The 27,853-nt window shown below is 42.4% G+C and overlaps 1 protein-coding gene across 8 annotated transcripts in view; it reads right to left on the bottom strand.

Annotated features, from left to right (window-relative positions):
- The window catches only part of KMT2C (lysine methyltransferase 2C), a 308,664-nt gene that overhangs the window by 44,087 nt on the left and 236,724 nt on the right, over nt 1–27,853 (bottom strand). For 7 of the 8 annotated variants that reach the window (XM_059729207.1, XM_059729206.1, XM_059729205.1 and 4 more), the window contains 13 exons: nt 25,651–25,837; nt 22,353–22,457; nt 21,933–21,980; nt 20,609–20,746; nt 20,389–20,421; nt 20,185–20,304; nt 13,447–13,585; nt 12,984–13,195; nt 12,746–12,819; nt 8,764–8,946; nt 6,205–8,088; nt 3,129–3,454; nt 334–2,162 (listed from right to left, as the gene is read on the bottom strand). In XM_059729207.1, the coding sequence (XP_059585190.1) occupies nt 334–2,162; nt 3,129–3,454; nt 6,205–8,088; nt 8,764–8,946; nt 12,746–12,819; nt 12,984–13,195; nt 13,447–13,585; nt 20,185–20,304; nt 20,389–20,421; nt 20,609–20,746; nt 21,933–21,980; nt 22,353–22,457; nt 25,651–25,837 (5,278 nt within the window). The remainder of the gene's footprint in view (nt 1–333; nt 2,163–3,128; nt 3,455–6,204; nt 8,089–8,763; nt 8,947–12,745; nt 12,820–12,983; nt 13,196–13,446; nt 13,586–20,184; nt 20,305–20,388; nt 20,422–20,608; nt 20,747–21,932; nt 21,981–22,352; nt 22,458–25,650; nt 25,838–27,853) is intronic. The other variant, XM_059729209.1, reaches the window with a different exon arrangement.

Below are 27,853 nucleotides of genomic sequence, written 5' to 3'. Positions count from 1 at the left end.
GGCCCTACGTGATTTGCCCAAAATGAACTGGGGGTGAGGAGGTGCTGGGTGAAATGCTGGCCCCAGTGAAACCAACAGGAATTCTGCTATTGACTTCAGTGAGGAACAAAGTGCAACCCATATTTTCAAGTTTGAGTCTCCTGCTCTAGCTGATACTGAAGCTGCCCTCCACCATGCCAAGTACAAGCACAGTTTCAAGAGTTTTCATGCTTTTGTGCAGAGAAGGTCAGATTTTTCAAAATGTTTAACATTTCTTTTAGTGTGCGTATGTGGTTTTCTTTTCTTGGTGAAAAAAAACAGCACCCAACCCTTCCACCCCCAACTTGTACGTACCAATATTGGGGAAAAATGGCTCTGAGCGTTGGCGAATCATGGCTTGCATCTGTCGCTGCTGCTGCTGCTCCTGCCTCTCTTGATCCAAAAGGTCCTGTAGAAGAAGTGGCTGCTCCTCCAACAGAAGAGGTCTCTCCCGATTTGGCTGCTGGCTTAAAGGTTGAGGGAGCATTATCTGCTGGGGACCAGGTAGGCTGCTGGGACCTGGGCGGTTTGTCACTGTCACAGCTTGATTAGTGGGCTGCCCTGTCCCAAAGTTGTGATTGGTTGACTGACCTTGGATAAATCCTGGATTTACTGCTGACCCTTGAGAGAAGCTATGGTTTATTCGAGGAACCACGGCCATATTAGAATTCAAAGTATTTTCCAAGACTTGTCCAGGAGGTGACATTAGTGTTTGTGGAATACCTGACACAGGATTCATTGGTGTTGCTGGCAAAGCCTGCGGTGGAGAGCTGATGGTCCTTATGTCAGCAGCGTTATCAGAACTCTCATTAGCCAGCAAACTAGACAGGACCGGGGTGGATTCAGAAATACTGCAAGAACTTATTACACTTTGAGCAGGCAGTTGTGCAGGTCCCTGAACAACGTCAGGGCTAGATACTGGTTTTTCTTGACTGGTGGCAGTAGTTTTCTCAGGCAATTCTGGTTTACAAGGCTGAGCAGGACCTTTTTCGCCATCTTTTAATTCTGTTTCAGCAGCAGCCATCTGAGTGCCTGCAGATTCCGCATTTCCATCACTTTTTTCATTTTCATTTTTCTTTTCATCTAGTGAGTTTGGAGAAAGCACTTCTGTTTTGATCTCACCTTCTGTAGATTTCTTCTGTGGAGAACGTGCATCAGCAGGGACAGCAGGTCTGTCACCTTGCTCTTTCTGTTTTGGTTCTTCTGTCTTGCCTTGAATATCTAATTTATCATCTATGGGGACACTAAGATCCAGTTCTTCATTAAACATACTTTTCTTGTCTCCCAGGTCAAGTTCTGGGTCTGTGTAAGCAATTATATCAAACTCTCCTGATCTCAGGAGGTCATCAAGGTGAGGATCATTGGTTTCTAGATTATCTAAAGTATCCAGCTCATCTCCTTTCCCATCCTCTGTATCTAAATTTAGGTTTTCAAGATCCTCATCAACTAAATCCTTGACTTCAACCCCATCAAGATCTTTGACATCTAAATCTTTTACAGCGGGATCATCAGGATCAAGTTTCTCTTCTAATCCATCAGTCGGCTGGTTGGGAATCTGCAAGTTACTAGCTGCCTCTCTAGACGTCGATGAAGGCAAAGGAGTTCCTGAAAAGGCATTGCCAACGGGAGCATGACTTAAAGAACGCATTACAAGCGCAGAGGGGTGGTTGGAACTAATTTGGTCTTGATGAGGCTGTGGTAAATGCTCCATATTCGCAGGCATCTGCAGCTGGTTAGTTATGCCTTGGGGAGTCCGTCTCACCGGCTCATTGTGTCTTGGGACCTGAAAGTCCGGCCTAGGTATAAATCCAGTATGACGCTGATTTTGAGCTGCTGTCTCTATAACACCAGGAGCAGAAGGATTAAAGGGAAGTCTTGGCCTGCCATCAGGGGCTCTGTGACGTAACTCAATAAATGCCTGTCCCAGTATATTGTGTTGTTGAACCTGAATACCCTGTGGTGGAAAATGCTGAGAGAGTCCAGCTGGATTATTCATCTGTGGGTTGTTCAGTGGCCTAGGCATATCTATGGACAAAGATCTCCTCAGCTGTGGGGGAACTCCAGGGCGCTGCATTTGCTGTTGAGAACCAAGAAAACGTTCTTGACCTGGTGGGGGGCCATGGCTGCCTCCTGGAAATCCAAATCTAAAATCAAAGATTTATTAAAGGCTAAATTAGCTCAGTTCTCTGGATTGCATACTCCAGCGTATTTTACTAATCAACTAATCACCTAAATGTCCATGCATTACATTCTTTAGTACACTGAAATAAATTTTTTATTTTGCCTAATTACTTTCATATTCCAATGAACTGTATAAATAACTATTAACTACAAGTGCATTAATGAGAAGCAAAATAACAAGCAACTTGTTCTCAAGCCAAGTAATAAAAATAACAATAAACCCAGTAATATAAATTCCTGTGACAGCAAAAGCTCTCTTCGCAGCCCATGTTTTAGTTTAATTTAGTAGGTTTAGAAAATTAAAACTGTGTCTATTAGTAATTTCTGAAATGCTGAAAATGTTAAAGGAAATATATATTTTTAAATACAGAATATTCCAGTACTGATATCTGCTTAAAAAATGATGCCATACAAATAATAGATTGACTCCTTTTGTTGAATGCTTAACATGTGAAGACTACACTATTTTACTTTCATATTGAAAAGTCAAACTTAAAGGCATGGGGTTTTCTGTTGTTTTTTTTAATAAATGTCCTAGAATTAGTTTTGGATACCTTACCTATACAGGCAGCATCATGGAATAAAAATAATAAAAAATCATCTTTCAATTGTCCAAAATTGCTACAAAAGTGAGATTTTATGTTTTAATTTTGGAACAATTTGTCATAAAAGATGCAGTAAACTTACTGTACCATCAGGCATCCAATACTGGAAACACACATCTATACTTAATGTTGTACACTGACTTTGGTGTGATTACACACGTGCTTAAAACTAAACATATATGCATAAATGTTCACAGGATTAGGCTATAGAGAGTAAATTCCAAAGCTATGAGAGCAAATTAAAAGTGCCTGAGGTTGGTAATCCATGCAATAGTTAGAAACATCATTTAAGTATTACATTTTTAAGAAATCAAGAGATCTCACCTAAGACCGTGAGGCCTCATCCCCATGACAGCCATATCTCCTGGAAACTGAGGTCTATTAAACTGCCCATCAGCAGGAAATGGCCCACGGTGATCTTTTGTGAATACAGTGAATCTTGGACCACCTGGAGGGGCAATGGATGCTCTAATATTCCCAGGGTAGGGAGGGGGAGGCCGATTAAAAATCTGATTGATATTTTCTTGCTGCCAGTGCTGAAGAGGAGCTGCATGGGGAGGTGCTGCTGGATCCTGTAATGCTTTTTCCTGCCGGACTGCATTCTTCTTCTGCTGCTGCTGCTGCAGAATGATTTCACGTAACTTCTGACGCTGGTTTAAAAGCAAGAACGTGGTTTGAAACTGACATTTTACCCAATGGATTAGAACATCTTTAAGTCCTCTCAGAGCCAGGCTGCATCTGCTCACTACAGAAAAAAGCCCAACTTCCCTGGCCAATTAAAAAAAATGGGACCAGACAGCTCATGGAACTGGTGACAGGCTCGTGAACTTTTCATCCAAGGCCACCTGCTCAAATCTGGCCAGAGGCCAGATTTATTAATGTAGGTGCAAAAAACTGTTTTTTACTCTTCTGTATTCCTTTGTTTCCAATGGAAGGTGCTGGGAGAACTGTTTTTGGTTTAACAGCAGTGAAGACACTATCTTTGCCATGTCCCTTTCTAGTCAGCAGTGTCAATTTTAGAGCTGCCTTAGCTTCCCATGGCTCCTTCAAGAAAAGGAACTGATCCCCCAAACAAGTGACAAAGAAGCCTCACTATCCCTCCTAGGAGAAATTTTTTCATGTAAGGGTTAGGCATACAGGTGGAAGGGTGGAGCTGACAGGTGCCTTGTTGTACCTGATGGCTACAAAATTTAGCCATTTAGAGGCTAAATTTTTATTTAGAGGCTTGCTTTTGGGAATTGGCTTATAGGTAAAGTAGATATGCATTAGAATAACAGTCCAGAGCAATAGCAAGGGTTAATTGATTTCTAGAAGCACAGTTTCACAGCCTTCAAGGGAGCCAGGGATAGACACACAGGCTGGGAAAATGCAGGCATGTACCACACCATTCTGTAACACAAGACAAGGTGGCATTAGGTCACAGTGCCCAACTGCAGAGCCCTGGTTTTGGGGAACAGACCAAATTAGGAGGAGAACTGGTAAAGCCCAAATTAGGATGTATGCATGTGATGGGTTTGTGAAACAAAGGGATATGCTGACAGGACAGAATGTGGACAGTATGATGACCACAGAAAGACCAATCAACAATGCCCACAGATGAAGAGTCATCAGGAGGGGAAAAGAATACAAAAAAAGGGATTTCAGAGAAACAAAAGGTCCCTGAGAGGGGAACCTGATGCACCATGGACAGAGGGCACACCACCAGCCCATCTCATCAATCCCACTGGGGGGGAAGGGGGCAGGCGGGGCCCTCAGGCTCCAACCTCTAGGTTGCTGACATCTGACATTCAAGACAGAATCTCAGAGTGAAGCTTGTGTCCTGGCCAAACTTACCTGGACTCTGATGACAGCCCTAGGACTGGTAGATATAGAATTTCTTGTATTATTCTTACCTGCTATCACCATGTATCAATAAAATTTGCCTATTATTGAATGGAAAGGTCATGGTCGGTCTGAGGGTTTGGGTCCTCCCAGAACAAGGTATCTGGGTCATAAATCCGGTGCCAACAGTACCTATCCTGCAGAACTATTATTTATGACTATAATTTTTTATGTCCTCCTTAAAGTTGAGCTACATTAATATTCCTGAAGGCTTCAGGGACCTACCCAGCTGTTTACTTTCTTGAAGAAGTAGAAAATTTAATGTCTGGCATTTAGAACCCTCTAAAAATGAGCTAAAATATACATATTCATGTAACAACTATACAGTACAACAACTTGTCAGGGCTGGAAACAACTGCCATACAGCAGAGATGGCAAATGAATTCTGTGAGGAGGGCTGAATTGCAATTCCCATTATGGAAAGGGTTGTAAACCTAGCCTCAATCTGTACTGCACATAAGATGATGATGATGATGGGAGGCTTACAACTAGAACAGATGGCTGCAAGTTCAACTGTAATTCTAGTTTGCTAAAGTTACTGTTGTATTGAGCATCAAATCAGGGGAGGAGGGAGGAAGAGGATTAGGGTTATTCCATAATCACCATTTCTGACTTGATTTAATTGGTTACATGCATGAATCATTGTCCAGTTTCAACTCCCTCAAATACTTGCAAACCTGGTCCTTGAGGTACTAGATTTAGGCTCTTGGCACGCATTCATTTCAAGGTGCCACAGGATCTGACCCACAATTCCAAAAAGCCCAGGCATGATTTTGGGTTTGGAGATCAGATCCCAGGCATGCCCTTTTTATTTGTCAGTGCAGGGGGAGCCTGGGGTCATGATTCTGGGCACTCCTGCCCTGCCCTGGCAGGTTGAAAGCCAGGTGACCACAGCTAAATGTGACATGGTACATACCCAGGGCTGAGACCGACAATCAGCTGTTTGTCAGCACTGGCCCTGGAGCAGCCCCAGATATGCCCCATGTTCAATTTAAGGTGACACACAAACTAGCCATAAAAATGTTCTACATTATAATGTTCAACATTTTTATGTCTGGTTTGCCATTTTATGATGCCTTAAGTTAGGTGCATGTGTAGCATCCTTAACACTTGAATTGTGGCATAAATATAATATATAGAGGAGCCGTTAGACTTAACATTTACCACACTCTTAAAACACCTAAAGGTTGTTTGCACTTTGCTTAGCGTCTCATGTCAATTGAAGTTGTGCTGTTGACTTCAGTGGCTAACAGAGTGCTGTGTCACACTGAGACATGAGCCAACTTTGGAAAAAGTTCTACATAAGGGTGATGGTTATAAATTTAATCTTTGAGAATATTAAACCCCCCCCCTCTGTATTGGTAGATGCTGATTCTCTTATGCCAGCCAAAAATATATACAGAGTGATCTGAGACTGGCTCCCAGACCTGGTGTTCCATGCCCTGGCTTTAAAGCTATTTAAAGTAGTATGAACTGCGAAATGCTAACAGTGCAAGCATTAATTATATATTGAGCTCACCTGTCTTAGTTTCTCTGTGTCTGCTTGAGACATATTCAGGGTATTCTGTGTATCTGTTACTCCTGTAGTTGGTGCTGGGCCAGGAACCTGTGAGGCTTTAGAAAACTGCTGCCCTTGAGAGCTCATTGGAGAATTTGCAGATGCATTATAGTTGCCATCAGCTCCAGGCCTTTGCTGATCTGCAGCATCATGGGGTAGCTGACCTGCTCCAAAAGGTTCTGCCTGAGGTCTTGGAGTCATCGGAGGCTGGTCATAAGGATCACGTGCTGGGGCTGCTGAACCATGGCTGAATGAATCTGTTACTGCAGGCCCTGCTGGTCTTGGAGTTTGAGAACATGGATCTGATGGTCTTACAAAAGTGCCCTGCAGAGCAGTTCCCCTGTTTTGTGCTGTCTGCAAGAAGGGATCTCTATTTGGCATTAGTCCTGGTCTTGTCATTGTGGGTCTGTTAAAACTCTCTGGAATCCCTGGCCTTGGAGTTGCTGGTGGCTGAGAATAAGGATCATTAATAACTGGCCTTGGGGTTCCAGGAGGTTGGGAATATGGATCAGAATGCCTCTGATTTGCTGGAGACTGAGCAAATAAGTCTGCTGGCTGTGCAGGTCGTGGTGTGGGAGGTTGCTGCATATATGGTTCAACAGTGGTGGGCCGAGGAGTTCCTGGAGGTTGGGAGTAAGGGTCAACAACTGGCCGAGGAGTACCAGGAGGCTGGGAATAAGGGTCCTGAGAAGCTGGCCTTGAAATGGGTCCAGACTGAGAGAAAGAGTCACTCTGTTGTCGTATTACCCTGGGTGGATGAACAAAAGGCTCCTTTATTGTAGGGTGTGGAGTAAGAGGAGGTTGACTGTATGGATCATTAGACTGATTGTGGGAAAAGCTATCTGCTGGCCGTGGTGTCAAAACAGGTCTTTCATATGGATCAACAACAACACGTCTTGGTGTTGGTGGCATTGACCCATAAGGATCTTGTGGGGACTGAGGTGGGCGCATTGGAGTTTTAAAGGGTCCAGGGCTACCATCAACAACAGGAGTAGGAGTTAATGGTGGCCGTGCATAAGGATCAGCTGGAGCTACTCTCTGTCTTTGAAATATATCTGTTCTAGGAGCTGGTTTAGTAAAAGGGTCATTGCTTCCAGCTGTTAAAGGAACTTTCCCTGACTTTTCCATAATTACGGGTGATCTTGGTACACCCAATGGTTTGGAGAACTGATCTCCAGCCATTACAGGTCTAGGTGTGTCTGGTGGTTTTGCATAGGGATCGCTGTTGACTGGAGATGAAGAACATGAATCTCTGACTGGGGAAGGCCTGCTTCCTGTTGGTTCAGTTCCTTGAATGGGTCGGGATGATTGTGGTGGGCAGGTATCCATTGGTGTAATGCTATTTCTTCTAACAAAGTTTTGGTTAGCAGGTGGTGGCCTAGGTGTTCCCACCATTTTAGCATATGGGTCCATTGGAGAGGGCGGTCTAGCATTTGTAGACCCTGGAGAAAACATCTGTTGTGATGGAGGCTGAGGAGTTTGAGGCTGGGACAGTGACTCCTGCACTGGTAGTCTAACTGGAGTCGAGGGTGGAGGTGGCGCTTGTGGTTTTAAGAACACATCATCTGAGGCTGTTGAAGTCGGGGTACCAGGTAGCTGTTGTTTTGTAAATAGGTCTTTATGGAATGTCTGCTGTGCAGGAGACATATTCCCGTTACCAGTCTGAGGTGTTAAGGGGCTTTGTATCCCACTGCTAGGCGTGTCGGAGCCAGACTGATTCAGAAGCTGTTGTGAACCGAACTGCTGCTGTTGTTGCTGCTGCTGCTGCTGCTGTTCATTTTTTACTTGTTCAAGTTTTTGTGTTGCTTCAATTTTGGCTTGCTGCTTACTTTTCTGACGCATTTGCTGTTTTATGATGGTGAAGGGAAAAAAAGATACATTTATAAGTCTAGGAAATGTGTAAGGACAGTTCAATGTCTGCACTGGTGGATTAGGATTTTTAGAGGCATTTGAGACCAATTAAGGACAATTTAAAATCTTAAATCCAATGGGAGCAGAGGGCCTGGTCATTTATGAAACTAAATTACACTGACATGCTCCCTCTGACTGACTGGAGAAGAGTATTTCCCAGATTCCCTGAGGAACAGAGCTGCTTACCAATCTTCTCTACTGAAGAGGTGCTGCAGCCTCATTGACAAGATGTAAATGGGCTCTGAGAGAGGTTGAAATGTGGGTCTAATTTAAAGCGATAGAGTCCCCAGGGTCAAGACTTGTTGTGTGACGTGTGGTGGAAAAAGGCAAATATCACTGCTTTCAGCTGGCTCCACAGAGCTAAAGAACAGCAGTCACTGATAATTAAATGTGTGTTTGAAATCACCCAGAGAGATAAAAACAAGTTGCATGCGCACTCAAACAGCTTTTTTGCTTATGACCAAAACTGTTGTTCGTTGCAGAGTGTATGAATTTATAGTCCCCTCTTTGGTTAGATTAAAATTGACTTTAATCCATTAAGGACGGTTCCTACCCATGCTACATAAAAAAACCCCACCACAAAAACAGCAGACACCAAATGTAACACACCTGTCTGAATTTCCATTCCTGCTCATGTTCCGATTCCCTCTGCTTTAATGGATCTTTAAAGAGGTCAGAGTCGATACGAGAGCTAGGATCAATGCTATCCTGTTGCTGTTGCCTTTTCATGGAGTCATTTGACATCTGCACTTTATTGATGCGCAGAGCAGCTCTATTATCTCTGGCTTTTTGCTGGGAAAAAGATAAAAATAGATGTAATTTTCCTAGTTTTCTTTTAATCAGTACAAGTACCACATCTATTATTCCTACAGAAATTACAACCATATTATTTATATGGTCTGATTTAATCACATACAAGCATGGAAAAACTAGGTTACTCACTTGTCACTGGAACCACTAGTTGCCAGTGCCTAGAGCTGCAATATGGGATGTGCATGCCAAAGCAGATGAGGCTTATTAGTAGCAGACGTTTTAAATATAGCTTGGGAGCCCTATGTTGTGCCAAAGAAGTCATGCATCAGTTTGCCCTTCAAATCTTTTGTGTGTGTGGTCTGAAGACCAGATGACTGATGCATGAGTTGGGTCAATAAAGGCCACTAATTTGGAGAACTTCAGTTATGGCAGGATAATATGGATATTCACTAAAAAAAAAAACCCTTCATGCATCCCACTCAGAGTCAGGGTAGCAATTCAAGCACAGGATAGAGGGTTAGAGATGAGGAAAAACTGAGTTGCACAATAACTCATCTTCAGCGTAAGCTTTTTCAAGCAATAACAGAGTTTTTAAACATTTAACGGCAGCTTCAGGGAATTGCTCCTGGATGACATTCTGGGATCTGGCTCCTTCTGAGCATCAACTTGTCATGGCCATACTTGCACATTAAATGTTTGCAGTTTTCAAATGGATGCTGTCTAGCAGAAATGAAGTTTTTAAAGATTCAGAACTGGAGTTACAGGGATGGGAGCAGCGCCTGTGCAATTGCAGCTGAACTAACGCCTGTATTTTTTTTTTTTTTTTACAAAATCCTCAAGTTTGTGACATTTTCCTCTTCTGAAGTGATGGGATTGTGCACATCAAAAAAGTGATAAAGTATAAAGAAGTCACTGTATAAGTAGGAAAACCCACTTCTGAACTTCATTCACTTGGCAGTTTTACCTGCCCTCTTAGAAATAGGTCTGTTAGTGGCAGAGACTGCAGCTTTTTTCATGTTTATAGAGTACAGTGCACTGATATAGTTGAAATAATCAGTCAGTATCTGTATTGCCAGCTCTTTTGGGTAGGGATTCCTTCTTACTATACATATTAACATCACACTATTATTATTGTTATTTATTTGTACTGTTATAATGCCTAGAAACCTGAGTTATGGACAATGAACCTAGGCATCATGTTCTGTACAAACACAGAACTAAAAGATGGTCTGTACCCAAGAGGGCTCACAATCCAAATGCAAGAGAAGTTGACTGACGGATATAGACAAGCAGATGAGGGAGAGCAAGGAATGTGCCTACATGGCATGTGATGGGTCTAACCTGAGCTAACTCTGTTACAAAGCAGTACTGTCACATTAATGCAATGCTCAGTTTAGATGAACTAGGCCAACTGAAAAGCAGGATGCATTAGCCTGGGTGGAGCACTGTGTTAACCATGTTCAGCTAGCGCTGCACTGAGCCATGAAAACACAAAGATCAGGTCTTAGCTCACCAGCTATCTAATGTTTCAGGGTTTTTTGTAGACATCAATTCTAAGGAGTTTTGAGGTAGAATCTGGAGGAGGATCACAAAGTTGCTTTGTGGTTCAAGAGAGCCCTTCCCAAGAATAACAGGCAGCACAAGAAAGCACAAGGTTCCTGTCTGAACCCAACACATGAGTGATGGAAGCTGATCAGAAGTAGTAGCTAACTTCTTAATGCATAATGATAGATCAATGGGAGGGTGGAAGCAGACTGTGAAAAGTTTTGAAAGCTGAGTAGCTTTAGTATTAAGCAAAACAGGAGGAAAAACCAGTAGAAGGATGCATATAAAGGGTGATCAAAGCCATGGGTTAGGAAAAGATCCTTGCAGCAGCATTTGGGAGATCTGTTAGTATAGCAAGACTATATTTGTCAAAAGTAGGGGAGATGAAGTTGCAGCAATCAAAAAGTTTTTGCTGCTTAAATGGATAGGCAGAGTTGTGCATTAGAGATGTTAGACAGAAAGAAACAGCAAGACTTAAATGTCTGGATGTAGAGACCTAGAAGTCCAAACTGAACTAGGTGCACAGGTGACAGGCAGAATGGCAACATTAGCCACAGTAACTGAAACAGGAGAAAGCAGAGAGGGCTTGGTTGTAGGGAGACTTGGAACTCTGTGTTAGCTAAATTAATCTTGAGATTATGACTAGTCTTCAAGTCAAAGAGAGACTGAGATTTTAGTGTAGACAGAAAGAGTTGGGTTGGTTATAGAGAAGTGCATTTTTGAGTCATCAGCAGAGAGAACGCAGTGAGAAGACAGAGGGAGAGAAGAGAAAGACCAGTGGGAACCTCATAAATCTAGAGGGAAGATGAAGGTGCAACAGCGGTGCACAATTATTTCAGGTGGAGAGCCACACAATGAGTTTTGGGGACCTGCTGAGGGCCACATCTATCTCTCTCTCTTCCTCTCTCTTGCTCTCCTCCTCTCTCACTCTCTTTTACTCTTTCTCTCCTGGCTGGAGCTGTAGTTCACCAGGAGTCCTGACACTCGGCTGTGGACTGAGGTAGGAGCTTCTGCCATGCCCAACAGGTGGTGGTGGCAGCTGTGGTGGGCACAGCTGGCAGGCTCTGGAGCCCTAATGCAGAACCTGCCAGTGGTGCTGCCGCCCACCTGGCGCAGCAGAAGCTCCAACCTGGGGTCAGAGCTGATGCTGCCGGCAGGTTCTGGGTAGGGGCTCTGGGTGGAGCTTGCACTGTGCCAGGAAGGCATCAGCGTCAGCTGTGGATACCACTGGCAGGTTCTGTGTCAGGTCTTCTGAAGCTGCTGGCAGCATCCACAGCTGACGCTGCTGCCTGACCGCTGCAGCAGAAGCCCCGCCTGGGTCCACAGCTGATGTTGCTGCGTCAAGGGCTGATGCTGTTGGGCAGAAGCAGTCCTAACTGTTTGCTCAGCACCATGAGATTGCTGGAGCTGCCAGCCAACTGTAGGCCAGATTCAGTGAGTTGGTGGCCGTCCACCCACAGGCTGAACTGAATCTGTTGGAAGGCTCGATTCAGCCCACAGGCTGTATTTTGCTCACCCGTGAGATACAATGAAGAAAATGGGAGCTATGGGAGAACAAGATTTCAAGTAAAGGAACATGGCTGATTATGCCAAAGGCAGTTCTCAGGTCAATAAGAAAAGCCCTTTTTGAGATTTTCACAAGAGTAGTTCCAGTAAGTGTCCTGGAGAGAAGCTGGATTGGGGGGTGGGGGGCAGGGGGTCTGCAGCAGAACTGGTGGTGAAGAACTCGAATCAGGTACTGAACAACAAGCATGTTTACTGCACTTCGAGAAGAAAGGAAGAAGGGAGATAGGGTGGTAATCTGAGAGGCAAGTAGGATCAGGAGGGTTTTTTTCCCTTAAGGTAAGAGAGACAAACGCTTGCTTGTATCACAAGGGGAAAGAGGCCGAGCAGAACAAGAGGTTAAGGCAGGAGATAAGCGGGCACATGAAAGATCAGAAGATGGACGATGCAACAGCATGAGATCCCTGGAAAGAAAAAAAGAGCAAATTCTCTTCTGCAATGGGAACAGTACAAGAGAGATGAAAGAAATGAAGGGAGAAGACCTGGGGAACAAATCACGGGTGATGAAGAAATGGTTGGGACAGTGGGGCACCTGACCCCTTCTATGCCCTCTAGATGCATTAATATAATACCTTATACTAAGACCGACGGGCAAAAAGAAGATTTTAGAAGTTAATCTAAAATCTTTGAGAACCAGTAATGTTAGAGCCTAACACTGAATAAGCTAGAACCCTATACATGAAGTGTTTCATTCTCTCTGTCTGCAAATGCGGTTTGTAGTCATCCTTACCACATAGGGAGCTCGTTCCTGTGAACTTGCTTTTCTCCACAGTTTAGCAATCTGCTTTACTCTTGTAGCCCAGTCTGCAACCAAAACCGAGATGCTGTGTTAATTTGCAAAGTTTTGACAAGTTTCACTTCATAGGACAATTTTTAAACAGGGAAGCAGTTAAGTTTTTGGAGTAAAATGGCATGCAATAGAGATATTATAAAATGTGTGCCCCTTTGCAAATAAATCACTGACTTACCTGGGAATTCCTCCTTTAAATTGGGGAAGTTGATATTTGTGTACAGAACTGGTGCTACTGTTGCCATTTCACCTAGTGCTTCTTCTTTTTCCCACTTGAGAGTACTTCTTTGAGCATTGGACATTGTATCCCCTTCTCCTTCCATAGGCTGGGCCGATGGTGTCCATGGACTGTTAGGGTCATTTACCATTGGATTAAACGATGTTTTATCCCTGACAAATGAGAAGAGACTTGTTTTGTTTCACAGACTCTTCTCAATATACAAAATCCATTTTCAAATTCATCACTCTGCTATACTGACAATCAATTATGTATTTTGGAAAGCAACACCATAAATATTTTAAGGGATATTTAGGCCACTGTCAAGAATTAAACATTTCAAATGCTCACTGGCCAGTCTGTCTCTCTCTCTCAGCCTGGTCATATTCATACTGAATTATTTCAGATTCTTCACGTGACTCACCTGGCATCAGCGTATGGCGGCTGTGCTATAGGAGAGAAAGTGCCTAGTCCAGCTGCAGGAGCCAGAGGAGTATGAGGAAGATGGGGGTTTGGCCCAATCAGGCCATTCATAAGTGGTACTCTCGAAAACACGCTCTCCCCTAGAGAGAAATAGAAGAATGTTACCAATGTAAACAGCAAGAGCCGGGAGAGTAAAGTGCACGAGACAAACTTCGGTGGAGAAGAGACCTTTGCTTGATGATAACCTAATTTCCTTGCCTACTTTATAATACTGATCTTAGCTTCCTGGAGATGATTTACAAACAGGCTTTGTTCTAGTAATCCACAAATTTAAGGGATTTCCTTCCATTGTTTCTCAACATTGTGTACACTAGATTTCTGCAAGATGGGGGATTTTTTGAGGATTTCCCAGACAATTAATCCTCTCATTCACACTATGTTATGTCATTTAATTACAGCTTGCCTCTAGGTATTCCTTTTTGGGGGGTTGTAGGAGACAGGAGAGCTACTTAGAGCATTCATTCATGTGTCTGAATAATAACCGAATAATTAGAAAAATGGTAATGAAAACAACCTCATACTTGCTACAAGGATCCCAACAGTCCTCAGAGCATTGGCTTATTCTCACAATTTTCATGTTATAGTTGGGAGTATGCCCCACACCTGGGACAAAGGGGGAGGAGCCTGCACCCTCCTTGCTAAGGATGGAGGGGTCGAGCTTCCTGGTTCTAAGCACGCTGCTGCCATCACCACTGCCCAGGTGTTTTTGCCCAACAGCACCCAAGATCAAGTGCTTATTTGCACAATTTTTCATTTTACTTTGAGAGTCTGGGTCCCAGTGCCAAGGCACCTGGGATCCCCTGCTTTTATAGCAAAGAGAGCTGGTGGCTGCTTAAATAAATAAGGGATGAGAAGCACAATGGCAAACCAATCTTTATTAGGGTTTCTGGGTACAACTATAACAGATAACAATCATCTTATCCTCTACAGCGGATTCACTCCAGTGTAATGACTGAATTGTCTGGTAAGCATTTGGTGAAGAAAACATAGCCCAGGGGCAGGTGTACAGTATTCCAGACTACCAAATATTGTGATATTTGGTAAAGTCACAATTATTTCTCTTAAATGAGACACAGTAAATATCTATTCAGTGGTTGCTCGCAACAGCATCAGCTATCATTATTTTCTGATCTGACAGATTATATCCTGACCCAATGCTGCACTCAGGGAAATGAAAAAGGAAAACATATGTATGGTGCCAGGTAACAAGCACGGAGGCGCTGCATACCAGCCTCTCACAAGTATTATTAACCACCTAATTTTAGAATTTCCTTTTCAGAGTGTGCAGGTGTGATGGTGGAATGTCTTTTTCTCTAGTTTTACAATTTTTTACCAGTGAATAGGTAAATCTAGTCAAATGTGTCTCAATATTGTAATTAAGTGCCCAGTTGAATAATTTTATACTGCTATTAAGGTGGAACATTTTATTTGTATTATTAAAATATTAGCATAGAATTTTTTTTTTTTTTTTTTAGCACCAGCCTTTTCAGATGTTCCTACCTTGGTGTAACACTGACCTTTGAACCTCAGTCACCGCAACTGGGATTGTAATTGCATAGAGAAGTGTTTCTTTAAAAGCACAGAGAGGGGTACTTAGCTGTGTTTGATTGAAGCCAGGCAGAAAGCAGAGTCAGGTAGCACCTTAGAGGCTAACTGGTTCAGAGAGGCATGAGCAGCTCATAAAGAGGCTGTTGCCAATGAAAGCTTATGCTTCTCTAAACCAGTTAGTCTCTAAGGTGCTACCCCGCCCTTCTCTGCCCTCCACCTTGAAAATGTAAAAGTAACTCTGGAATTAAATACATTTATTGAGGAACACGATATGGTTCTCTTGTATTTTTGGTCATTGTCTTGTGTTCTATGGTTTATTTTCCCAGTGTAGGAAAGGATATTCAGAGTGACCTAGACAAATTGGAGGACTGGGCCAAAAGAAATCTCATGAGGTTCAACACAGACAAATGCAAAGTCCTGCACTTAGGACAGACCAATCCCATGCACCAGTACAGGCTGAGGGCTGACTGGCTGGGCAAAAGAGGATGGAGCTGGACTGTTCTCAGTAGTGGCAGATGACAGAACAAAGAGCAACGGGCTCAAGTTGCAGCATGGGAAGTTTAGGTTAGATATTATGAAAATTTTCCTTACTAGGAGCATAGTAAAACACTGGAACAAGTTACCCAGAGAAGAGGTGGACTCTCCATTCTTGGAAGTTTTTAAGACCCGGCTAGACCAAACCTTGGCTGGGATGATTTAGTTGGGGATGGTCCTGCCTTGAGCAGGTGTTTAGATTAGATGACCCACTGAGGTCCCTTCCAACCCTAATTTCTATGATTCTGTATTGTCTGGATGGACTGGGTGAAAGTTTCCTGATCAGGGCTTGGGAGAACATTTTTTGCTACAGTTGATCAATAGCTTGCCTTATGCTATCACAAGCTCAGGTCAGGAAAATGGACATGAGAATCAGACCCTTGATTTCTGCTGCAAAATCAGATGTCTGCCTGAGAAAGACAGGGGTTAAGCCTGTTGGTAATTACATTTCTAATAGCAAAATGAATTAAAATCTGAGGTGGGTTTCCTCATTAGAAACTGAAGCTTTCATCACACAGAAGTAAGTGAATCATTAATCCATAACTGAACTGAATTCTAAACCAGAAAAATTGCAATTGGAACAGCTCCCAGATTAATTTAACACTGATACCTTGAAGAAGTTATCTCCACACACTCGGAGAAACAGGCAATGCCGTCTTTATTAACACTTACTCCAAACCTTATCACTGTTTGCTTTAAATTATCTAATTTTCAAGATTTTTTGCCATCTTATAGCACCTTAACTGGTGTCAACTCTACCAAAGATGACTGCTGCTGAGAACGAATGCTTCTAATTAAACTTGTGCATATTAAATAAACTACTTGGCACAAAAATACCATTTGATGAGGCATCCAGAGTGAAACCCTTTAAGTCTAGAATACGTATGTCAGAAGTTGCCCACAAAAAAATCCAACAAACTATCCAAAGTAGTTATCCTAAACAAGTTTTATATGTAACTTGGTTTTGGAATCCTGGTTTGAGGATGAGAAGCTACTAACTGGTAAACTGGAGCTCCGTGAGATGCACTGTCGGTGTAACTTCCACTATGGGCTCAGATGAACACTTAAGCTTGGAAAATATTTTGCCCTAGTAGTGCCTTCCCAGTGCATACATTCTGCATCCCCTTGTATCCACGCCAAGGACATAGATAGCAGTATGTACTTTCTGTTTCTCCATTATGTCTTAGCCATGGAATCCCAGAGTGCCAGGAACTCCATGGAAGAAAGGAAGTAGGCTAGGAAGAAAGCAAGATGTAGCACGTAAACATGTCTGAACAATTCTCATTGCTGGTAAGTAACTTCTCATTCTCCTTCAATCACTTGTCTGCATGCTCATTCATTGTGCATGACACCAAGACAACCCTCATTGTACCTGGAATCAGGTCCCAGATTACTAAGCAAAGAACAACTGGAGGACTGCTTCACCAGATGTGCCTCACTAGTATCACAGTACTACTAGGCATCGAACTTGTACATGTTTTGGGTTCTGGTAAAATGGGTCATTGACCTTGTGGCACAACCTGACACCATCCAAGATCCAGTAAGATAGTCTCTGAGCAGAAATCAATAAGTCTTTTGATCTCTTGGGTCTGGGAATGAACAGAGAGATTTTTGGAAAAGACAAGGCTTTCCTCACATGAATCCTGTACACACTTGGAAGGGAGGATCCAGGAAAAAGACTGGTGGGTGTATTTGTTGGCTACAGTGAAATTCTGTGATAACCTTAGATAGAAATTTGAGGCAAGTCTGGAGGGAAATCTTGTCCAGGTGAAATACAGAATGGGGAGCAGTGCCTGGATTTCCATAAGGATGTTAGTGAAGACCATTAGGGATGTTGAGAGTACAAACAGGAGGACCTTGTATTAGTCATAGCCCTTTCTACCATGAATCAAATGAGAATTGTGGGCGCACCTACACAACTTTTACTGTGCAGCTGATTAATCAGCTCCACAGTAAACATCATGCGTCTGCACATGTGCCCCTATTAGGCTGCAGTAAATTAATTTATTCCCCAACAGGATAGTATGTATAAATACTTGTATTTAAAAAACTCCACAGCAGCACACATGTAGACGCAGCTCCAGCTGGCTGGAACACGCGCTTCAGTGAGGGAGCTGCCTGCTGGTGAGCCCTGTACTGAAGCACCCTCGTGCCCCAACCAGCCCCACTGTAGCACAATGAGCTGGGTCAGAGCAGCCCCAGGCTGGAAGGATGACCCCCCCCCCCCCCCCCAGGCTCCCTGCCAGCCAGGGCTGCTCCAACCCAGCTCAATGTGCTGCACTCTTGGGCACATGTGCAGATGTGGTGCCCGGGAAGAATAAACTCCAGAGCAATAAGCTCCAGAGTTTATTCATACACAAATGGCATGTAGATACATCCTGTAAGGAGATGGTGGCGAGTTGAAAGTATGATGGGGCACTATCCTTCTTTTCTCTTTGGAACCAGAAAGTAATCAGGGTGAAGCCCTTTTCTTCTCTATCATAAAGTAACTTCTTCATAGACCCCCAAAGATAGAAAGGAGGACACTTCTGGTCAAAGCAAAATTTCATGAGAAGAGTCCTTGAAAAGGGAGGTGGGGAAGGGATTAGGAGAAGGCACATTTCCAACCAAAGGTGGCAATACTTCTAAGACTAGTGGTCTATTGTGCTGTGCGCAAGCATGCTGGAAGTGGGCCATCCCATCCCAAAGGATTTTGAAGGGGGAAATGGAAGTGGATTTAGGGAGTGGATTGAACTTCTTGACTGTCCCATAAAATACTCTGCCTGTTGCTTGGGGAATGGAGAAAGGGTCTTTGCAGCCCCTAGACAGGGAACTAGGAAGCATGAAGTTGTGATATGAAGGGCCAATGCTGCTTCCTTGAAGGAGGATGGCCAAGATGGGGTGGGCATACCTGGAACCATAAGCCTCCTTAGAAATAAAGGAACTATCAGATGAGAAGAGCTCAACTGACAGACTCAATAGGTTGGAAATCAAGACAATTCCCTACTCAACAGTGGGGTTGGAGTTGAGGCGTGTGGGGCTAGTGGTAGGGAACTTCTACTCCAGTGGGTCTACACCCTATGCTCTAAATTTATCACAGTTAGAGCATAGGGTGTAGACCCACTGGAGATCCAGCCTACAAAGGGACTGGATCCAGGCCGCATTTTACTAATGACGTGCCAATTCCCCAAACATTTGATCTAGTCTGTATTTTGCTAATGGTATGCAATTGCCCCTGGCCACTTCAACCAGCTGCTACAGTCTAAGTGGAGGGCTGCACTTCCTTGCTGTGGCCTCTGCCCACTGTTGCTAGAGTGACCAGAGAGGACTGGTGGCCCATGACACTATCTGGCTTGCAAGCTATGGCCCATATTTGCAGAAGGTACAGTCAGAGGCTGACTTCACGGATTTGGACTCTGCCCTCATGGTCCTTTTAGGTGCAGAGAATAACAGATTTGCAAATGGTACACTCCCCAGAAACAGGAGACTGCCTAAAACAATAAAGGCACATAGCCTCTTCAAAGAAAGGACAAAGCTTGAATTGAGGCACTGTAGGAGATGTTGACAGTCCAGAGAAGCTGACACATGGTGGCCAAAGCGATGAGGAAAAATGAAGCCTTACTCAGCTAAAGAAGCAAAATGGCACACACCAGAAGTGTCTTATGTTTCACTGAAAAACTGATGGAAACTGGAAGTCAAAAGGAGAAAGAATACAAAGTAAACTAGAAGTAGTCTGAAAAATGCAAACAAAACAAAAAAAAAGAGTAGCACAGGATCTGAAAAATGGCTGTAGGCCAAGCATACAATCTGGAAAAACTGTGGAAGCTCTGCCGCAAGGGGTTGAAAGGAACTTAAGAGGAGGAAGAAGCCTTTCACATCCTTGGTATGGAGCATGAGGAGAAGTAAGAAACGTGTACTGTTTAGGGTACCGACACGGAAAAAAATTCTCTAAACTCAACTGTTTGAGGTATACAGGCACCCACAACAGACAAATGCTAGAAAACACGTGTTTGGCTTGCTTTTGCAACTACACTCAAAAAACCCCATTTGTCCCTGATTTCCAGTGTTCAGGTATAAGCATTTTGTATCAATTTATGTGCAAGTACAAGTGGGGAAATAGAACAGAAAAGACAAAAATAACTGAAATGCTGTGGGCCTGTTCTTAATCCCCTCTTCTTGTTTGAACAATGCTACTCAACTTAAACTGAACTCCTAATAGAAATTAGGCGGAATAAATCACACACACACTGTTTTACAGACAAAAATAATATAATTAAGGGGCTGATTAGTCAAACTCCTTGATTTGAAAGCTGGACTACTTAGAACTGCTGAGGGTGTAATAGAACAGAATATCAGAACAGGAGACTAGCCTTATTACCAATACTTAAAGTAGTATATAATAATTGCCCAGTATTTTACAAAAAAGAAAATATGATAAATATTTTTTCTCTCTAATACCAAAATCAATCTCTCCATATATCAGACACCTACTTCCAGATAGCTTGAAAAGACCCCAGAAGCATTTTCGCTAACATGGCTTCCTTTTATATTGTAAAAGATACAAAACTGGTTTTGTACAGGCTGCCACACTGCTTTTAAATGAAACAGAAGAATGTACCTTGATTGTGCAAAGGCATTAACTGTGGTGGGGGTGGAGGCTGTGGCAAAGGAGTTGGCTGCGTGGTTGCAGGACTCAGTACAGCAGTAAATAAGTCTTCCACATCTTTTCCTCCCAGCTCTGCAAAAACACTATGTATAACTTGGCTGATATTGTCATATAAACTACACTCTATAAGGGATTGCAAACTTCAAGAACACATACCTGGAATTTTGTACAGTTTACCAAGAATTGCACCTGGGCAAAGTAAAAACAATACAGAATTAGCAATAATTTTGGTATTCTAGATATAGCGCAATATAATTAATTTGACAATGGTAAGTCCAAAGGCTGATCTAGGAAATTTATCAAAAGCCACGTTAGAAAATAGATGTTTACTTAAATTATTCTAAAAAGTATTCAAAATGTAAGACAAGCTTTTTACCGTCGGTGACCATTTTGTCTAGTTCTGGACTGAGGATTCCATCTAGTTGTTCTTCGCTCAGGGGTCGTGAACTCTGATTAGCACTTGGCTGAGGCAGAGAGGAAGGATCATCCGAGATGGGACCAATATCTAGTCCAGCTGAAGAGGTAGAATATGATGTCAGTTAAAAAACAATGAAATCTACTGACAGGACTGTGAATAATAAAAAAACCCAAACATTTTATACTTCTTCGGTTACACTTTGACTGGATATTAAATCAGATCTGGTAAAATCTAGAAGTTGGTTTGCAAGGTAAAGGAAGACATCAAGAAAAACCAGAAACAACTGATTTAGCTTTCTTCACAGTTTGAGAAAGGAATGTAATTTAATTAAATGCCTATATTAGATGACTTTGAAGCAAATTTTCATATAATGGGATCCCTAAATTTAGTTACATCTCATCTAATCTTTTGAGAACATTTTATTGTGTTCATTTTAAAAAACAGGCATTTCCTCTAGCAGCTACATATTACCTTAATTATCCCCTGAAAGTTCCACGATTCCTTTTGTTACACTAAACATTTACTAAAATACAGTTTGTATCTGGCTTGTATTATAATGGCAGGAGTTTCTACTTTTAATAAAGGACTAAAAATATTCTGTATTAAATTAGAAAATATAATTTGTCGGCGTTGAGAAATTACGATATTATTTACGATATGAAATGCTGGATCCATTTAAAAGTTAAATAAGTGTGTCTGAAGCAAAAGACTTTTGGAAAAACAGAATAGACACTTGTATTTAAAAGATTTCAGCACCAAATATGAGCCACCTTAAAAAATAATGTAGCATGTCTTTCCTAGTTATCGTAAAACTATGCTCTAGAAACTGTATGTAAGGTGACAAATCATGAGCCATTTACAAGAAAAAGACTGATGTTGACCTTTTCATTCATGCTTCATAACCTGGCTTGATAAAAACCTGTTTGAATTAAGGTCAAGTATCTCTCCACAATAAGAGCTATATACTATTACTCTGTGTAATATTGGAAATATGGAAGAAACAAAAAAAATAGTTTTGTATTGTGAAACACACAAAAACAGCCGCTATTAAAAAACTTAGATAACTATATCTAAAACACTATTGGTTACACAGTGCAAATTCTACAAGTAGTGCTAGATGCAAGCAGAACAGAAAGCAAGTGAAAACAAAGCAATGAATTAGTGACACAATAAAGGAGCACTAACATCTATGCATGCACAAAACAGGGTTGTTTTTTTGGCTGAAATCACTAAGAAAGAGGACTACTTCTAACGATGGATCATCCATTGTTTAGTTTCTTACCAAATGGGGAGGGTGAGTTCTCAACCTGGAAAGTGCATAAATCAAGACCTACAGGACCCAAACCAGATAAAATGGATGATTATAACACGAAAAAAAAAATCAAAAAAGAAAAAGGAAAACAAACCAAGAGCATACACAGCTGCATGCTGAAAAAGCTATGCAAGTACGATAGACAACAGCAGCTATTTTTATTCCCTCATAAGCAGTAAAGCAAAGGGCTAAGTAAAGTAAAACACTGAAAAGCTGTTTTGTAAAAGCAGGAGATAAAAGAACTTCTGAAATTGAAGTATACTTAAGATATAACAATTACATGTATATCAAAGCCACACAAAGCGTACCTTGTCAACATAACATATGGAGAGTGTCTGTAATCAAGAGAACAAAGAAAACAGCCACTAAAGAAGTCTTAAAAGCACATACCTGAATGATCTCCAGACTTTACTAAGTCATCAGAAAGTATTCCAAGGATATCATCATCCGTGTTCAAAACCTCTGAAAGATCAGCTAAGGGGTCCTCAGAAGTACCTATAGAAGGCAACAGAAACTAAAATCAGTACAACCATGAACCTTGAAGATTTCTTTGGTAATCTGCCCAGCTATTAACATGCTCTGAAAACACCTAATTTTAGAAAAGATAATGCATGGACCTGTTGCAAGGAAGAGTTTGGATGAATTAGGGAAAGAAAAACCAAAGAGAATTGTAAAGATATACAGAGAAAACACAGGGATTGGATTTACAGCAGCTGACTACTTCAGTTTGCTAGACTTTATTCTCATCTGAAAATGACTTATTCCCTAATTTGAACCCACTACTCTGATAACAACTGTACCAGGGTAAATGTCAGACCAGACAAGACAATGGCCCCAGTCTCCACTACTTTGCCTGTTGTGGAGTCAGTGCAAAACAGAAGCAACCTCGAAAGATAAGGTTTTATGTTTCCCACTTACTCTGCACTACTCTATGCCTACTACAGAGGCAATTATATCAATGGAGAACAGTTACTAGTGTGCATAAAGAACAGGGGCTCATCATAATGGGGGGAGGGGAGAGTACTTTAAGCGGCGCAGAACCACATCAGTTATGGAAACCTTTTATTTACTCGGCATACCTGGTGCTACAAAAGACTTTCTGGCACTAAGCACAATGCTGTAAAAGCAGCAGCAACAACAACAAACTAGTTCTGCTTTTGTTATGCAAGTTTACCTTTTGGCATTTTAGCTTCACAGCAGTAATTATGCAAATGGAAGGATCCTGGTACCTAAAGTAGTGTCGATGAGCTCAGCTTATTGACTGAGTAACTAGGATCAGCTCCAGTCATGCTTTAGCTTTTAAGAAATCCCACCTGATGACGCATATCTGGCCAAAGACAGAGTTGACGGAACAGAAAAAAAATTCTCCTAATTTACCAACATCCAGCCAGAGTTAATAGCCTTCCTGTCTTCTGAAATATTTTTCCTATGCCATAGTTCAATAGAGCTGCCTGGGCACAATCCTGAATACTGTAACCACCTTTTTACAATAGTAATAATAGTAGTAATAATAAAATCTGAACCTGAGTTAAATAGCTGGAAATGGCTCATGGTAAAGATAGAGAACTCTAGGCAGAGATTACCATATTTTCTCACACACCCTCAAATAAAATACATGTCTTGTTCTTGGAAGGCAGAATGTAGAAAATAATTTAATTTTTTTTTTTTTTTTTTTTTTTTTTTTTTACAGGAGTTGTGCCTGAGAGCTAGCTGCATGCAGCAATTCAGTCACTCTCAGCTAGCTCAGTGGCTGCTTCAGGCAAAAGCTACAGTGTTAAAGTAATTCACAGATGCTCAAAGCTATTGTTAAAGTGGTAGCAGATGTGAAAGGGTTCAAACTGGACTGCATCCCTCCTGCTTGCTGGCCTGGGAGGAGTGGCAGCAATTACAGGACACTGGCTTCTATTCCAGTGAACAAAATCAGCTTCCCCACTTAAGACCCACACTCTGATTTTTGGGGAAAAGGTATGTGTGGTATGAGAGTAAATATCAACCTTGTGGACTGTTTTCATACGGACCAGCTCGACTCCTGTTGTGTTTATAGTATCACTTTTTCAAAGTTTTATTCCCATCTATGTTGGAGGATTTTTAAAATTCTTTTTACCCTTTCAATTCAGCATATGCTGGAAACAGCCACGTTGCTTTAGTCAGCTGCTTCAGATCCGAGCCAAGGGCTGGTCGCATATGGTGTCAATTGAATGATCTGACTGCATTGGCTTACTTGGCTGTTTTGGATTGGAGAAGAAAAATCACGCAACGCAAAAGGGAAAAATGACTAGCCTGTTCTTCTGGGTCCCTAACAGAACACAGTTCTGCTTCTACAACGTTATCCTCACTATTCTGGTATTTGTTTTTATTCTAGCTAACGTCAAGAGTAAGATTTAAAATAATAAAGATGGCTATCCGAGGCTCTAGACACCTAAAGTTACTAGTGATACAATAATACATAACTTAATTATATCCCAAAAGCATTAGAGTATATTCCACAGAAACTTGGCCAGCTAGGAGGTGTACACACATACTAATGTTTTGACAGTTAAGCCAACTTGGCTTTTTTAAGTCGACTTAACTGTCAGAACGTATGCACGTACATGGAGCAGAGTCGACTGAGATGTATTATCTTGAGTCGCATTAGTTAACTTGATTTAGCTTACGAGGTGGCTTCCAACAAGTCAAGGAGCTGTACATGTGTACGCTCTGACCTGGTTTAAATTACATTGACTTACTTAAGTCAACTTAGTTAAGTTGCTGTATTTAAGTCAACTTAGTATGTGTGTACACATCCCTAGTTACTACCTTCATTATCTTGAAAGCATACCCTCAGTGTTCTCCAGAAACTCTATTCAAAGAGATGTCTTCTGCAACATGCCAAAAAATAATTACTGAATATGGGCTGTTTCAAACTAACTGGGGGAGAGGGAAGAGCAGGTTCCAAAGCAATAAGGAGCAGCCTAGATAGAAGTTGCTGAGCAGACATATAGTTTGTGAAACAGGAACAAAACAAAATGCTTTTAGACACTGAGAAAAAGATGTTCATAACAGCAGGATTGTTGGGCAGAAGTTTTTTATATTGCTTCCTTGAATGAAACTTGCTGTCTATAGGAGTTGTTTGTTATAGCAACACACAAAACGTATTTTTTTGCAGCAAGAAAGTGAAAGGTTCATTCTTGCTACAAACTGTAGCTTGAAAGGGGTTTTAATCTCTGGGGGGCACAAGATAAAGCAAAAAAATCTGAATGTCCAGCTAAAAAGCCAAAGTTAGAAGTTAGACAATAAACCTCTTAAAGTTGAATATTCAACAGGTTTTTAATACAGCCTTCCCAATTACTTTATTTTAGCCTACTTATAATACAAGATTTGCTTTCCTACACCACTTTCGTAAATCCTGACATTATAATTGAGGACTGATGAGAATAACAGTAAGGCACATGAAAGTGAGTGTTGTTGGGTCACTGATGCTCTTCTCAGGGAGCCGTGGCTCTGCATCTATGTATTAGTGACTCTAGAACAAAGACCAAATTGTGGATTATCACTTAATATAAAATGTTAATTAGTCCTGTGAGATTAAGTTAAAGAAAGTCAAAAAGTGTACGCTTCAAAAACAAAAAGACAAAAAAAAGCTAGGAAAGTATCTCAGTAAAAACATGTCAAGAATGACTGAGTTATCACTAACTTTAGTTTCGTATACCTTGAGCTCCCAGTTTTGCTTGAGCTGGATTGGAGGCTGAGCTAAGTAGTGGGTCAGAAGATGGATCCAGGAAATTAGTGGCCAGATTAGTTTTACATGGAAGTGGAAGTGATTCTTCAGATAAATTGTCTAGGCTCAGCTTGCTTTGTCTACTGGTGTCTAGGAGATCTTTTCCAAAGAAAGCTTCCTAGAATAAAGACAAAGAAAATATTAAGTAAACCAATTTACAAAAATTCCTACACCTAAGATGCTGTCTACTAGGGTTGCAAAGATAGAGATTTTTTTGGGCAATACTGATGATTGATTTTCAAGGCACCATATTGGCTGATACCGATCTGATTCCAATGTGCAGTTGGGCAGCTTGGAGACCAGTGTTGGACTGGTAAGTCTGCTGTGGGGGAAGCGGTGGGGGGGATGGTGGTAGAGCAGAATGAGGGAGAGAGTGGGGCTGGGGAAGGTGCTGCTCAGATGGGGTGGACGTGGCATGGAGCCACGAGCGGCTTGTCTGGGGGACATGCGGGGGGTGCTCCTGCCTCTGCACCCACCCCAGAAGGGTATGGGGGTTGTGTACCCCTGCATCTGCGTGGGGTGAAGGTGGGCTGCTGTTGTGGGCTGGGCCGGGGCCAAGGTCTTCCCGGTGGGGGCTGGGCCAGGCTGTGCTTGGGGCAGGCGGCAGCGGAGCTGGGAGGGGGGATTGGGGGATGCAGGCATCCCAAAATTTGCCACAGCCCCCTGTAACCCTCCTTCCAGCACTGCCGCTGCGCATCCTGAGCGCAGCCTGGCCCAGCGCCCCCACTGGGAAGAGCCCAGTGCTGCCACAGCCTAACACCCCCGCTGGGAAGAGCCTGGTGCAACCCCCAGCCCACAGCAACAGCCAGACCCACCCTGTGCACAGATCCAGCGGCACAGCCCCCCATGCCTCCCAGGGTGCGTGCAGCGGTGGCAGCACCCCTCCTCCCCAACACCCCAGACGTGCTGCTTGCAGCTCCATCCTGCGCCCACCCTGCCCTGGCTGAGTAGCGTCCCACTCCCTCCCTCACCATGGGGGCCTCAATCTGCCCCCCCACACCCCTTCCGTTCCCCCTCACCCTTCCCCTACAACAGACTTACCAGTCAATGCTGCTCTCCAAGCCACTGAGCTGCGCTCCTGCCCATGTGCATGCTCCGGCTGTGCATATGCACAGGGCATTTATTGGCCACATCAGGCAAAAAAAGCCAATTTCTGATACTGTCAATTTTCCCTATATCAGTGCTGATCTGATATGGGACTGATGCATGGTGCACCTCTACTGTCTACACGTGAAAACTTACAAGCTTATATAATAGTACAGTTATCTGCTCCCTCTGCCATGTACATATTGTGGAATAAAAGTGTCCACTCTAGGGAGTGAGGTTGGGCGTATGTACAGTGGACAGGAAGTGGTGGGGTAGTTGTACTGATATAATTTTAGTGATTTAAATTTACACCTTAGTTTATAAAGAGAAAAATTTCTCCCCTGCATAAACAGGGTTTAAATACCTGTACAATCCATTACCATAACATTAGAGCAATTCACAACCTTTAGACTCTATATTCTCAAAGTGACCCTCCTGTGGAATTATCCCTGAAAAACTCAAAGACCATACAAAAAACCTATGGATGAACAGGGAATTGAATGGAAGTTTTCAGAGTGCCAGACTAGAGGAACCATCCTTCTCTTTTTAAAAGGTTAAGTAGCAGCAGATATAATCACACTGGAGAGCATCAGCACCACAAAAACTGTGAGTTCAATGAAAACGTATAGTTTCATTAACAGACATATATATTAAATCATAGAAGCACAGAAAGTTAGGGTTGGAAGGGACCTCAGGAGATCATCTAGTCTAACCTCCTGCTTAAAGCAGGACCATGCCCAACTAGATCATCCCAGCCAAGGCTTTGTCTAGCTGGGTTTTAAAAACCTCCAAGGATGGAGATTCCACAACCTCTCTGGGTAACTGTCCCAGTGTTTTACTGCTCCTAGTAAGAAAATTCTTGCTAAAATTTAACCTAAACTTCCCTTTGCTGCAATTTGAGACCATTGCTCCTTGTTCTGTAATAACCGACACCGTTCACCCAAACCTGAGTCCTGAAATGTATGTTAGCCATACACCGATTTTGCAATTGACTACAGACTCTTCAAGCCAACTTCTGTCAGCCAAGATATTTTATTTGTTCAATCAT

The sequence above is a fragment of the Alligator mississippiensis genome, chromosome 5 (assembly GCF_030867095.1).
Source record: "Alligator mississippiensis isolate rAllMis1 chromosome 5, rAllMis1, whole genome shotgun sequence".
NCBI lineage: Eukaryota > Metazoa > Chordata > Crocodylia > Alligatoridae > Alligator > Alligator mississippiensis.
The sequence above is the reverse complement of the archived record's forward strand: the minus strand, read 5'-3'. Positions and strand labels throughout refer to the sequence as shown.